Source organism: Pollachius pollachius (assembly GCF_949987615.1).
Source record: "Pollachius pollachius genome assembly, chromosome: 7".
NCBI classification, from domain to species: domain Eukaryota; kingdom Metazoa; phylum Chordata; class Actinopteri; order Gadiformes; family Gadidae; genus Pollachius; species Pollachius pollachius.
In genome coordinates, this window is record NC_136940.1 from 2,327,591 (window position 1) to 2,340,038 (window position 12,448).

The following is a 12,448-nucleotide window of genomic DNA, read 5'->3' on the forward strand; positions in this document are numbered from 1 at the left end:
TCTATAGAGAGTTTTCCTTATTAGATTACATTAGAGGAACTTGATCTAGTTAACAGGCGAGTTAATTTGGGATTCTTTCTTATTTTCCACTTCCTTCTCAACCTAATTTCTGCTTGGGTTGAATCTTTATCCGTAGGAACACAGCGAACACACTAATTAGTGGGAGGATGGCTGGTTTGTATTTGTAGATGTGTTCTTTGTTCTTTGATGCTTTATTCCACTTTTGGGGCCTCTCTCTGTGTGTGTTGGTGTCCCCGGCTGGGAGCTACAACATGGAGTTTTACCAGCTGCTTTGAGTCGTGAGAAACCCTTGTTGGATTGTAATTTGGCACAAACGAAACAAAAGCTAAGGTAAGAGGTCACACCAGGTTCAGGTGTGACCACTCTGATGAGGAACTCTGGGCTTTAAGGAACAGAGATCAGTGGTGGTGGTGGTTTGCTAGAGAAAGGGGAGTAAGGGGAAACTTGCGGTCGTTGTTGGGGACGTTTGACACACTGCGTACTCAAAGGTGAGACAAGGTCTTGAAGTCGTTGTCGTGTGTCTGACGTGTCTGTAGTCATGTGTTTGGGAGGCGCTGAGCCGGGCGTACACAAACAAGAGTCTCCACGTACGACATGGAACAAACAAAGACTGCAGCTCTATTATTCTCCCTCTATATTCTTCTTGATATATTGTCTGTGTTTCTGTAAGTGAGCAAAAGCAATCAATTCCAGTACTCAACAACAGGGTTCGTCTAACTACAAGGGCTACCACAGTTGGACAGCCACACCGATGAAGGAACAGTTCCACAGGAGATGGGTTAGAACACAACAACATGGCCGCCGCCTCGTCTCCACAGCTGTGGTTTCAGGTCTCCGTAGGGGCGTTAAGGCTGTTGGCCCTCGGCCCGAACACGACACGATACTTGACCCTCGCTGCCGCTCGCTCTGTCGCCATTAAACATTTGGCGCTCCAAAGAGGTTGCGGAGCACTGTTCGGCTTTTATTCATCCGTCAACATGCGGCGCCGTGGCGTCCTTCTGGGACGGTGAAATATTAACCTCTCTGCACGCAAAACATGGCGGCTCCGTAATGGCCGCTTGAGCTGTGGGGCAACACGGCCGTGTTGCACCAGGCAGCGGCGTGGGGGAGACAGGGGGGCTGCCTGTGGGTCCCGTTAGCCTGCGTTAGCCTGCTCAGCCATTCAACCGGCTGGCTTCCGCTGCGGCTGCCCGTGCTAGCTCCGCTCGGCTACATCCCCCCCCCCCCCCCGCAGATGGGGGACCTTTTAATTTTTAAAGCGGTTTGATCCACGCCGCTGACCGTCGCTCTGAGTTCCCGGTTCCCTCGACGCCAGGCGCCGATCTTAGCGGCTGTCGGGGGAGGGGGAGGAGGGGACAGCGGGCGCGGCGGTGAAGCCGGAGCTCCGGTAGAAGGGCTGTTGTGATGGGTGTGCGCTGAACCGAGGGGTTTTTCGGGAGGGGGGGGTTTTAGTGCCCTCCTGAGCAGAGTTTGTATCCTGTAGTCGGAGGGTAATTGACACGTTGTTGTGGGCTCAGAGCGGGCTGTTTCACTCTTGAGATATGGATCTGTTAAAATAAATGGGAAAGTTGGCAGCTTGTGTCGTCCTCGCAAGCAGAGGAGTGGCTAATTAGACAGATTAGTGGATTACACGGTTCATACAAAGACAGGTCGTTAAGGAGCAGGTAGGGGTTGGACAGTACAGAGACAGGTCATTAAGGATCAGGGGTTAGACAGTACAGAGACAGGTCATTAAGGAGCAGGTAGGGGTTAGACATTACAGAGACAGGTCACTAAGGAGCAGGTAGGGGTTAGACAGTACAGAGACAGGTCATTAAGGAGCAGGTAGGGGTTAGACAGTACAGAGACAGGTCATTAAGGAGCAGGTAGGAGTTAGACAGTACAGAGACAGGTCATTAAGGAGCAGGTAGGGGTTAGACAGTACAGAGACAGGTCATTATGGAGTAGCTAGGGGATAGACCTTGTTCTTTTTAACATTTCTGAAGCAAAGACATCTGCAGAGAATAGTAACAAAAAGTAGTATTATCATTCTATATAGCTATATAGTTATATAGCTATAAAACTGACATGGATAAATATATATATATAGATACATATATAGATATAAATAGATAGATGTTGGCCTTAACTCCAGTGAGCCATTGTCTAACATGAGTGCTCGTCTCTGACACAACCGTACAGCTTCCAGCGTCACTAGAAAGCACATCAGTAACTGAAGAACCAGACATGCTCCTCTGTCTAGTTCCCCGCTTCAAACCCTTCCCTCGGCGGCCCTCCTTTTTCTGGGGGCATCCCTCACTCGAACGTCTCCGCCGCGCGCCCATGAAAGACGGATCCACTGAAAACACCTGCAGCTCTTTCCTCAACGACCGTGACTGACAGCCAGAGACCGCGCCCTCGCTGAGCAAACGGAGGGAACGCCGTCACCAGAGCCGTCCCTGCCTGCCACAGGGCTCTGAGAGCTGCCTCCTGACTCCTCTTTGAGGCGTTAAACGCGTGGCCTTTCACTCCGCGGTGGCGGGGGAGTGTTTCTTCTCCTGAGTGTCTGGTGTGTACCTCGGTGTCTCCGGTTCCGGACGACCTAGTGCGGCGGGCGTCGTGGAGGTGGATTCCTGAGCATGTCTCGGACGTGGGCCCACTTTCTTCGTGTGCTTTGGTTTTGTGTAGAGTACAATGGTTAAACATTTACGTTCATTCATTTACAATAAGTACATTTTGTCAGAGGAAAGCCAAACAACAATGTATCGCTGTCTGTACTGTGAGGATGTTCATAGAACAAAGTGTCAAGCACTTACAATCGCTAGGTTAACCCATTCCCCATACACAACAAAGCTAGATAGGATAAGACGCTACACAATATGAAATACTTTTTAAAGGCAACCCTCAAGGCCTGAGGAACTCAGAGAGAGGGCAGAGAGCGAGGGGACGATTCTTAGATTTGGTTTGAAAAGCTTCTGATCTCTTAATGTCCTCGATTTACAACTCTCAAATTGTACCTTCAGAACCTTTCAATTATTTAATAAGGGGCTTTCAAGTGTTACCTACCACTTTGAAACACTATTGTACAATACTTCCACTGGGGTCTGTAGTGGTTCATCCATGAGATGCATGAAGACCTATTCTTCACCAGGACATCTTGTATCTCAGCATGAAGACTAGTCCGTTCCCCGGCTCCTTCTAGCCTAGCTAGTGTCGAGGTGTCCTCGGGCAAGACACCTCACCCTGGCTGCTGGTTGAGACGCCGTCGTTGTGTGAATGGGTGCATAAATGGGTGATGTGGGGCAATATTGTAAGCGCTTTGAGGGGCCACTGGTTATAAAAGCACTATAGAAATGCAGCCCATATGGCTATATCCTATGAGACGATGTCGAATCCTCCCCCCCCCCCCTCGGCATGGAGAGCAGTACAACGGCGTAGTCTGTACCGCTGTCCTCCTGACCATCGGGTTTGTGTTCTCTAGTGTCTGAGCCTGGAGGGGCCACTGCAATGACTACTCTAAAGGAACGTCAATCGACAGCTCTGTCTCCAAAGGTCAAAGCGGCTTGCCTGCAGTTGGAATTGATCCAGGGGCCTAAATAAACTCAATAGAAGTTTGTGTTTTCTTACGCGTGAAACTGCCCTTATTTTGAGGCCATCTTAGTTTGGTTTTATTTTCGGAAATTGTAAGCCTTCCATTCGTTATACAAGCGCAGTTTGCCTTGCCTCCTCTCTTCCTCTTGAACGGACAAACCTATAGTTTGGAGATCGCTGTATTAGGGAGCCAGTGAATCCGAAACCCTCTATTTTATTTATTTAAAAACATGCAAATATGTCGCATATAATCATCACATTGTCACTCTTACTGAAATAAGGCTCAGATTAGGAGGAAAAAGGGGTAAAATGCTATGTTTTTCACATTCTCCCCAAAACACGACCGTGAACGTTCCAATCTGCTGCGGACGCAAAGATAGCTACGATAAGAAGTACTTTTAAGTGCCAGGAAGTACAACAGACAATAAATGTGTACAATAAGTGCCAGGACTTACAACATACAACAGGTGTGTAAGAGGGGTGTGGGGGTATAAGGGGGGAGGCTATACAGAGTCTGGGTGAACTTCCTGTTCTACTCGGGCTGGATCTCACGCAGGCCTTACTGCCGTCTCCCTCTCCTCTCTACATCCTCGTACGCCGGCCTATAGCGTGCCACCACATACGGTCCGGGATGCGGCTGCTGCCATATTGTGGTCCGACAGGTGGCGACGAGCCCGTCAACATGGCGGCACAGGCTGGATGTACAGGGAGCTGTCCGCTGGAACCAGATGGGTGTCAGACTCGACAACCAGCAGAACTTCAGATTTCTTGGTGACAAAATGACACAAAGAAACGTACGTTTTAGTTCGTTGACGTCTTCCGCAGCACTTTCCCCGCACCTTCTGAATCGATGTAATCGGCCCTTTTTAAACCGTCTATTTAAAGTGTCCTTGGATGAACACCTTCTTAAAGCGCCGTCTACCGAGACGGATTCTGCTTGCTTGTTTCCTTCCTCGCGGAATACCTTGTTGTGAGGATAAACTCAGCCGTGGCCCTGCCAGCGTGTGTGTGTGTGTGTCTCTCTCTCTCTCTCTCTCTCTCTGCTTTAATTAGGCGTGCAAGCAGAATGTTTTCAGCGTGAATCGCTGCAACCAAGCTGGTTCATTTTCTTATGCTACATAAAGGCGTCAAGTGAAGCTGGGAGATTGGGTTTGTAAACACCGGCATGGCAGTACATACCGCATTAACAAGTGGACGTTTTCCCAGGCAAACGCGTTTTAAAGACACGAGAATCATAAAAAACACAAGATTTATTTTTTCTTTTTTAGATACATTTAAGAAGTTATATTGTAATGAATAAGTCAATTATAAGTTAAAGAGTTTGGGAACTGACCCATTTTAATCCTGTTTACCTGCTGTGTTCCACTAAGGTCGGAGGTCATAACTGTTGTCATTTCCCATGACCCTCTCTGCCTCACCCCAACAGAGGAGAGGTGTGTTGGAGTCCATTGCAACACAACGCACAAATCTCTGTCCTGCTGATCGACACAACGGCCCACTGGGCCCACACAGGAGGACTTCTGTTTAGTCTCTTTATCTTGATAAGCTATTCAAATTTAATATTTCTTCAGCAAGACGCATCACATTGCCGTGATCTTTTTGATGAGAAAGACCTAATCCTGCGGTTCAATTCTGGTCTCACGGCCAAACCTTACAGGTCAGTGGATATGGACGTCGACTTTTAGTTCAGTTGAATATTAAATTACAATACTGATGGATGGGAATGAACACTGGTTAATGGATTCTCTCAAGGTGCTAAATCAATAGGCACGTTTCCTCGATAATCTGGCCTCATTCCAACGAGAGGAGAAGATGGTGTTAGTTTGGAGCCGAGCCTTGTTCTAAACTTTTGTCTGACTTTTATGCATCAGTGGATCCGCAGCGTACGACATGGATATCTCTGATCTTTCTCAAAAAGAGTGAGAACACATGTTTGACTAAAGTAAAGTCTGTTTTATTGCTGTGCCGAGGAGCCGTTTGGCTGCGTAAATCATTTGGCAAAACACAGAAATATAAAATAGCAGGTAGTGAAAAGAATGGTGTTTCATTCTTCACATAAATCCCTTTTAAGCGCGCCTTATTTACACATGCTAAGATCAATTCCTGCCTTTCTCCCTCTTCCAATCCCACTCTGTTCCGCTCGCCATTTGAGAGCCGGGAATGAAAGGCTGTCGCTCAGACAGCGGTGGGAGGGAGGAGGGAGGGAGGGGCGAGGGAGAGGAGGGAGGGGAGGGGAGACACGAGCACGCGCGGCTGAAACGCGGCATTAAAAGAAAACCGCAATATCAAATGCGAGATCCATTCGGTGACAGCAGAGACGGTGTGGATTTGAGCAGATATTAAAAGATGATTGTGCGTGGGCCCTTTTTGTTTCGTGTTTTTTTTTTCTTCTCTGCGCGCTGTGCGCTCCAAAGAACCCAAGTTAAGCCGCATATCAGCAGCCTGCTCGGAACAAAGTGAAACATCTCAACAACGCAGACCAACAAACAGCACACACACAAAGAGGCGGCAGACACGTTGTATAAATAGTTCATCTTTCAAGTGGTTTGAGAAACGGGGGATGGCGAAACACTTCGTGCTTCTGTCCTCAGCCGTGCATTCATGTTCGCCTCTGAACATGCAGTGTTTTCATGATAATAATTCTTGTTCCACAGGCAACGAAAAACTCTAATACAAATAAAACGAAAAGGGGATAAAAGTTCAATGAGTGAACTCTTTGGAAAAAAAAACAAAAATGATAGAAAGGGCTGGGATGAATTTAATATTTTACATTTACGCATTTTATGAGGACCTCCGAAGGCTCTTGTTCTTCCTATTTTGTCCGATGGCCAGCAGACAGATTTGTCCTCTTTCGGTGACTTTTAGTGTGAACACTGAAAATCATCGGGGGTTGCATCAGAGTTGCAAATACCCCCTCAATCGCTCTCGATCTTTACGCCGTTTGATCCCACAGTACTTTCTTTATTGTCTGCACTTCTTTGTCTTGCATGTGTGTTTTAAACTGCTGTCTGCTCTGGCCGTAAACGCATAAAAAAGCCTTAAAGGGCGAGAGTGATTGAATAGGGCCTGCGCAGATTGTCCACGGACAAGAAATCTGCTCCTGATCCATGAAAATCAATGGGGCCAGCACCGTGAACCGATCTCTGAAACTGCTCCTTTAGGATCAAAACCACCCCTCTAATTTCCCTTCAACCGGCAAAGTTTGGTTCACAATTCCAGTGATGGTGCGGTGGTATTTGTTTTGCGTGCTGGGGCTTTGAAGCCCCTCTGTGCTGGCCTTGGGATGCATGCATAAGATGTGGATTTTTGGTCATGATTTTTTACCGGCTACAAAAATCTCTCTACTGAGACTGGAGACTACCGCTGGCATTTTCCTTTTTGATTCTCTCTCCTTTTTATAAGCTTTTTATCTCAAGGTCCCCCTAGAATCGCTTCACATATCAACTCCGCTAATGAGAGCTGCGCCAATCGCTCTCCGCTCGGCGGGATTTGAGGAATTATTGTTGTCATGAAGTAACTTTCTAGATATGTTTGTGTGTGTGTGTGTGCGCGTGTGTGTGTGCAAAAGCCTTGAATGACAACCTGGCTACACAAACCTGTGTGTGTGTGTGTGTGTGTGTGGATATCCTGTGTGTGTGTGCGTGTGGGTGTGTGTGTGTGTGCAAAAGCCTTGAATGACAACCTGGCAGCAGAAGCCTCCTAATAAAGGAGTTAATCACAGGGTGTCAAACTGCGGTGGGGACTTAGAACGAGTGGATTCCACCGTATCGATGACATCACCTTTAGGTATTTGACCGCTGCGGTTATCACAAGCCGTTTGACGGGCTGAGGGCATCAACATACAATCACACAGTCACTCAAACATAGAATCCAACACACAATCCAACACACAATCCAACATACAATCTGACACACAATCACAGGACAGCACACGGTAGCATGGACTCGGTTTGTGAGAAGGCCTGACTCACAACCAAAGGCCTTTTTTTTTACCAGCCAATCAGAGACCAGGGGAGGATTAGGGGGCCATGTTGGTATCGGGTCCTTGTTTGGGGATTTAGGAAGACGGGTCTTCGGAGGACTGATACAGGGGCCTTAAGTTGGGGTGCACTCCAACACGTGTGGGACGGGGTGTGTTCCAATATGATGACGTGCGCTCTCCGGTTGCAGATCATGTGGAACCAGCCCAGCAGCGGTGCCGAGCCCCTCGGCCAGGTCAACGCCCGCATGGAGACCACGCCCGGCAACGCCAGCATCTCCGTCTCCCAGCAACAGGCGCCCAAGAAGTTCGCCCCCGTGGTGGCGCCCAAGCCCAAGTTCAACCCTTACAAAGGAGACTCAGACGCAGGTGAGGACATCCCCTCCGCCTCCTTCTAATTCGTCCTGGTCTTTAGTGTTTGTTTCTGTATCTCCTCCCACCTCTTTTCTGTTACTGTTTTTTCGCCATGGCAACCGTCTCTCCCGTCTGATCGGTGAAGTTCTATCTCATCTCATTCTTCTTTTGTCGTACCGGAAACGACTCGTCTGTTTCTACATGTAAAGATGGAGGCAGGAGTCTTACCAGAGGGTTTAACTGTTTAAACGTACCTGAGCAAGGTCAGCTATTGGGGTGCTTAATTAGTCCATAGCCCTCTGAGGGTTAATTGATCTGAACCACTAACGAGTCACTTGACCGGACGACCACCGAGGGTTAATCGATCGGAGTCACGTGACCTCAAACCATGAGGGTTCATTGATCTGATTCACTGATTGTTAGACCGCTGAGGGTTAACTATTCTCCCCTGCCTCTTTCGGCAGCCGGCCAGTGTTTGTTTTGATCTCTGGCCGCGACAGAAGTGGGGGAGGAGCCAGACACAATGAGAGAATCGCTCTACCTGTTTCAGATGTATGCAAATCGTGTGGGAAAATCTGCCCTGACCTAAGCGACAGCAGCCAATCACAGATCATATAAACCCTTGTGTGTTCGCAGCTGTCGTCCCTAAGTTGGTTAAAGGGTAATTCCGGTGTAAAATGGATTTGGGATATGTTTTGTATGATAACGAGTTGAAACGTTTGTTTTGGAACACAAAAACCATATATAGATGCTTTCTTCAGTTGGCTGTTTTTAGCCGATTCTATCAAAACGCTATAAACTTGGAACAATGGGGGCACTGGTTATGGTATACTCGATAGGTAGATTGACGAACACAGAGCTTGTGACATCCGTCAGCAACACATAAGCTCTGTGTTCGCCAATCTACTTATTGAGTCTTAAAAACAAAATGGCGTCGACGGGTGATCTACTGATGGTATTGTGTGCTTAAAATGTCATTTTTAATAAACTATTTGTACACTTACAAAGTTCTCAATGCCTCGTTTTATATGTTGATTCCCTTATTATACTGCCAAAGAAGTGTCGGGCTACTTTTAGCCTTTTAAGTGGTTCAAAATAGCGATTTAGTTTTTACCATAACCAGTGCCCGCATCTTTCCAAGTTTATAGCGTTTTGATAGAATCGGCTAAAAACAGCCAACTGAAGGAAGCGTCTATATACGTTTTTTGTGTTCCAAAACGAACGTTTCAACTCGTTATCATACAAAACATATCCCAAATCCATTTTACATCGGAATTACCCTTTAACAGTCTGATTGTTTGATGCAAATCAAGAGGACTTTCTGTTAAGTGTGTGTGTGTGTGTGTGCGTGTGTGTGTGCCCGCGGTGAATGAGTTTGATGTCTCTGGTTTGCTCCAACTGGGGACCAACTGATTATTTTAAAACATATTTGACAGGCTTTTTATGCCTTTATGGACCAGACTTAATGGACAGGAAGTAGCGAGAGACAGGACAGAGGGGGGAAGAAGAAAATGGGAATAACAACAGCATAGGACCGCAGGCGGGTATCAAACCCGCGGGCGCTACGTGACCCCTCCATGCTTTCTAATACGAGAGGTGATCCATGCCATGTGTGGTAACCACAGAAGTACAACTCAAAGATCATAACCTCCAACTTCCTGTGATTACTGCGCTACGTTCAATCTGAGGACCAGAAGGAGCACTTGTGTCCGCCGTCGTCTGCGTCCAGGATATTGTTGTATCTAATAAACCTATCAATAAAGTTTTGAACCCCAGCCGTCGGAGCCAACAGGTCTGCCGTGTGCGCGGACCCGTCCACTGATGACGGCGGCAGCGTTCCTCAAGCTGACGGGCCACTCGTTAGGCGCCCGTTGGTCGCCCGTTAGACACTCAACGGCTACGGTGGAGATAGGGGGGGTCCCCAATATGGCCGTTGGGCGGACTAGATATACAGTGAGCTGCCTCCTGGCTCATCTCTATGTTGTGAAATAAACACGTGTGTGTGTGTGTGTGTGTGTGTGTGTGTGTGTGTGTGTGTGTGTGTGGAGGGGGTGGGTGGTGGTTGTCCCAAGTGTTGAATCAAAGAAATGTTAAAAGACAGTAAAAAGGAACATTTTCGCTTTTGACTCGATGACCTCATTGCAAAATAATTCTAACAAATTCCCAGGAAATCAGCTGACGAGGTAGAGCGTCGGTGGGTGTTTCATCCTAAAAGGGTTCTGAAATAGATCACGGGACACGGCTCCCCCCTGTGAGGAACCGAGGCCAGTAGCGCGCCAGGGTTTCCACACAGATGTTGGCACGCGGGGGCTCCGTTGGGGTCAGAGGTCGTCCTGGCCGTCGGAGTGAAGAGAAAGAGGAAGTGCTCTGGCAGCATGCGCCCCGTGGTGCACGACCCAGCGCGGCGTTGACTTTCGAAGCATTTCCACGGAATTACGTCTTCTTGTCGGAGTGGTTCCCCGTTCCGTGTCAGCGGGCCCCGTGTGCGCTGCGCTGGGGCGGGGCCGCTCCGGGCGCAGGTGAAGCATTTCACAAACGCTCTGAACCCTTTGAACCTGGGTTCAGGACTCAGTCAGGCCCTCCCACGGAGCGCGCTCTGAAACCCGCACCACGGGTTTCTGAGGTGACGCGTTCTGTCTTTTAAGAAAGTTAGAAAGTTAGAAACACTTGATTTCCCCTTGTGTTTCCACATGGTTTCTTCCAGGGTGACGATTTTTGGGAAGGTCCCCGACACGTTGGGAATGTCCCCGACACGTTGCGTCTGACCCAGCACCCAGGCTCAGAGTCCAGCACCCAGTTCAGCCCCCTCTTTCAGCTCATTGACATTGAGAGCATTCAGCAGACACATTTATCCAAAGCGACTTAAAATAAGTGCATTTGTCAGAAGAAAGAGAAACAACAATATATGGCTGTCGGTACAGTAACGATGTTCGCAGAACCATGTGCCAAGTGCTAACAATCACTAGGCTAACCCATTCCCCGTAGACAACAAAGATAGCTTTTTAACGGATGCAAAACCCTTTTGTAAAGGCCTCAACAAGTGGAAAGACTTCCACGCTCGGCGCGTTTGATGTCTGACGCCAACTTGGCACATCGTACGTGCGCTCTGCCCTGGGTAGCGTAGAACCCGATAAGAGATCAGTGGATGCAAATCAGCGGTGTGTCTCTGCTTCTGTGTGCAGCAGCTGTACCTACACCAGAGGAGGAGGGCTGGACGAGCTTGGCCTGCACGCGTTGCTTCAGTGTACAATTACAGTTACAATCAGGGCATTTAGCAGACGCTTTTTTCCAAAGCGACTTACATCGGTTAATACACACATTGACACACCTAACGGCAGAGTCAACCATGCAGGGCGACAGCCAGCTCGTCAGCAGCAGTCAGGGTTAAGTGTCTCGCTCAGGGACACATCAACACTAGGAGGAGCTGGGGATCGAACTAGCAACCTTTCGGTTACAAGACAACTGCTCTACCTCCTGAGCTAAGCCGACTCTTAGCTTAGTGTAGAGACCCACAGCGCACTGTGTGTGTGTGTGTGTGTGTGTGTGTGTGTGTGTGTTTTTGAGCGTTAGTGAGTTTTTGAGAGGGTATGTATGTCCCTGTGTTTGCGTGTGTGAGTGTGTGAGATTACGTTGTTATCTGCTCTTTAGGCCTGTGTGTGTTTTGTATATGTATTCTGCTTTTGTGCCTTAACTTTTCCTTTCGGTTTGTGTCTCTTAATCTTCATATTTATTCGTGAGCCTTTGCGTGTTTTAGTTCTGTGTGTGTGTGCTTGCATATGCGTGTGTGTTTGCATGCGTGTCTTTGCATGTGTATGTCTGTGTGTATGTATCTGTGTCTGTGTGTGTGTGTGTCTGTGTGCTGCCCTCCAACGGTACGAGGTCCCCCAGGGAGACGTACAGGTCTGAACCGTAGTACGCTGTTAGGAAACAGCAGCGTTGACTGTTAGCTAAAACACGGCGGTCTGCTGGGAGCGCTGGCTCAGACCTCCGCTCTGCTCATTTCACCTGATGGTACACCCCTCACGGTAATGTTGGGGGAAAGTTTATACCAACCCGGATCCCATCCCTCTTCCCACCCTCTCTCTTTCTCCCCCTCGTTGTCTGTTCCCAAATCACGTTCAAAAGTAATTCCAGTCTTCTTGATTCCTCTTTCTGGGCCTTTCCACGGACAGGAGTGTGAAGAGGGAGAGGAAGTGAAAGAGTGGGAGTGAAATGTAGCGTCGGACCGCAGGTCAGCGTCTGGTGTGGTCGCTGCACCCGGTCTGTTAACAGAACATTAAACAGGAGCGGTTAAAGCCAGTGTGCGGTGTTCAAAGGCAGGGAACACTGGTTTGTTACGACGGGTGGAAATACATCCATGCTATCTCAGCTTTGTCCTGTCTTGGATGATTTTAAAGGCTTATTAAACACAACAATATCATGAACCCAAAAGATACAGAACCCAAATCTTCCCTTGGATGCTTTAGAAACATTAAAGCTTCAAACACAAACGTTGGGCACACCTTTGTTTGACCTTTCTGGACT

General features: G+C 48.2%; 1 protein-coding gene across 1 annotated transcript in view; it reads left to right on the forward strand.

Moving 5' to 3' along the window:
• lpp (LIM domain containing preferred translocation partner in lipoma) overlaps positions 1–12,448 on the forward strand; it is an 82,051-nt gene that overhangs the window by 26,318 nt on the left and 43,285 nt on the right. Inside the window, exon 4 of the mRNA XM_079739290.1 lies at positions 7,762–7,939. Coding sequence (XP_079595416.1) covers positions 7,765–7,939 — 175 coding nt within the window. The 5' untranslated portion in view covers positions 7,762–7,764. The remainder of the gene's footprint in view (positions 1–7,761; positions 7,940–12,448) is intronic.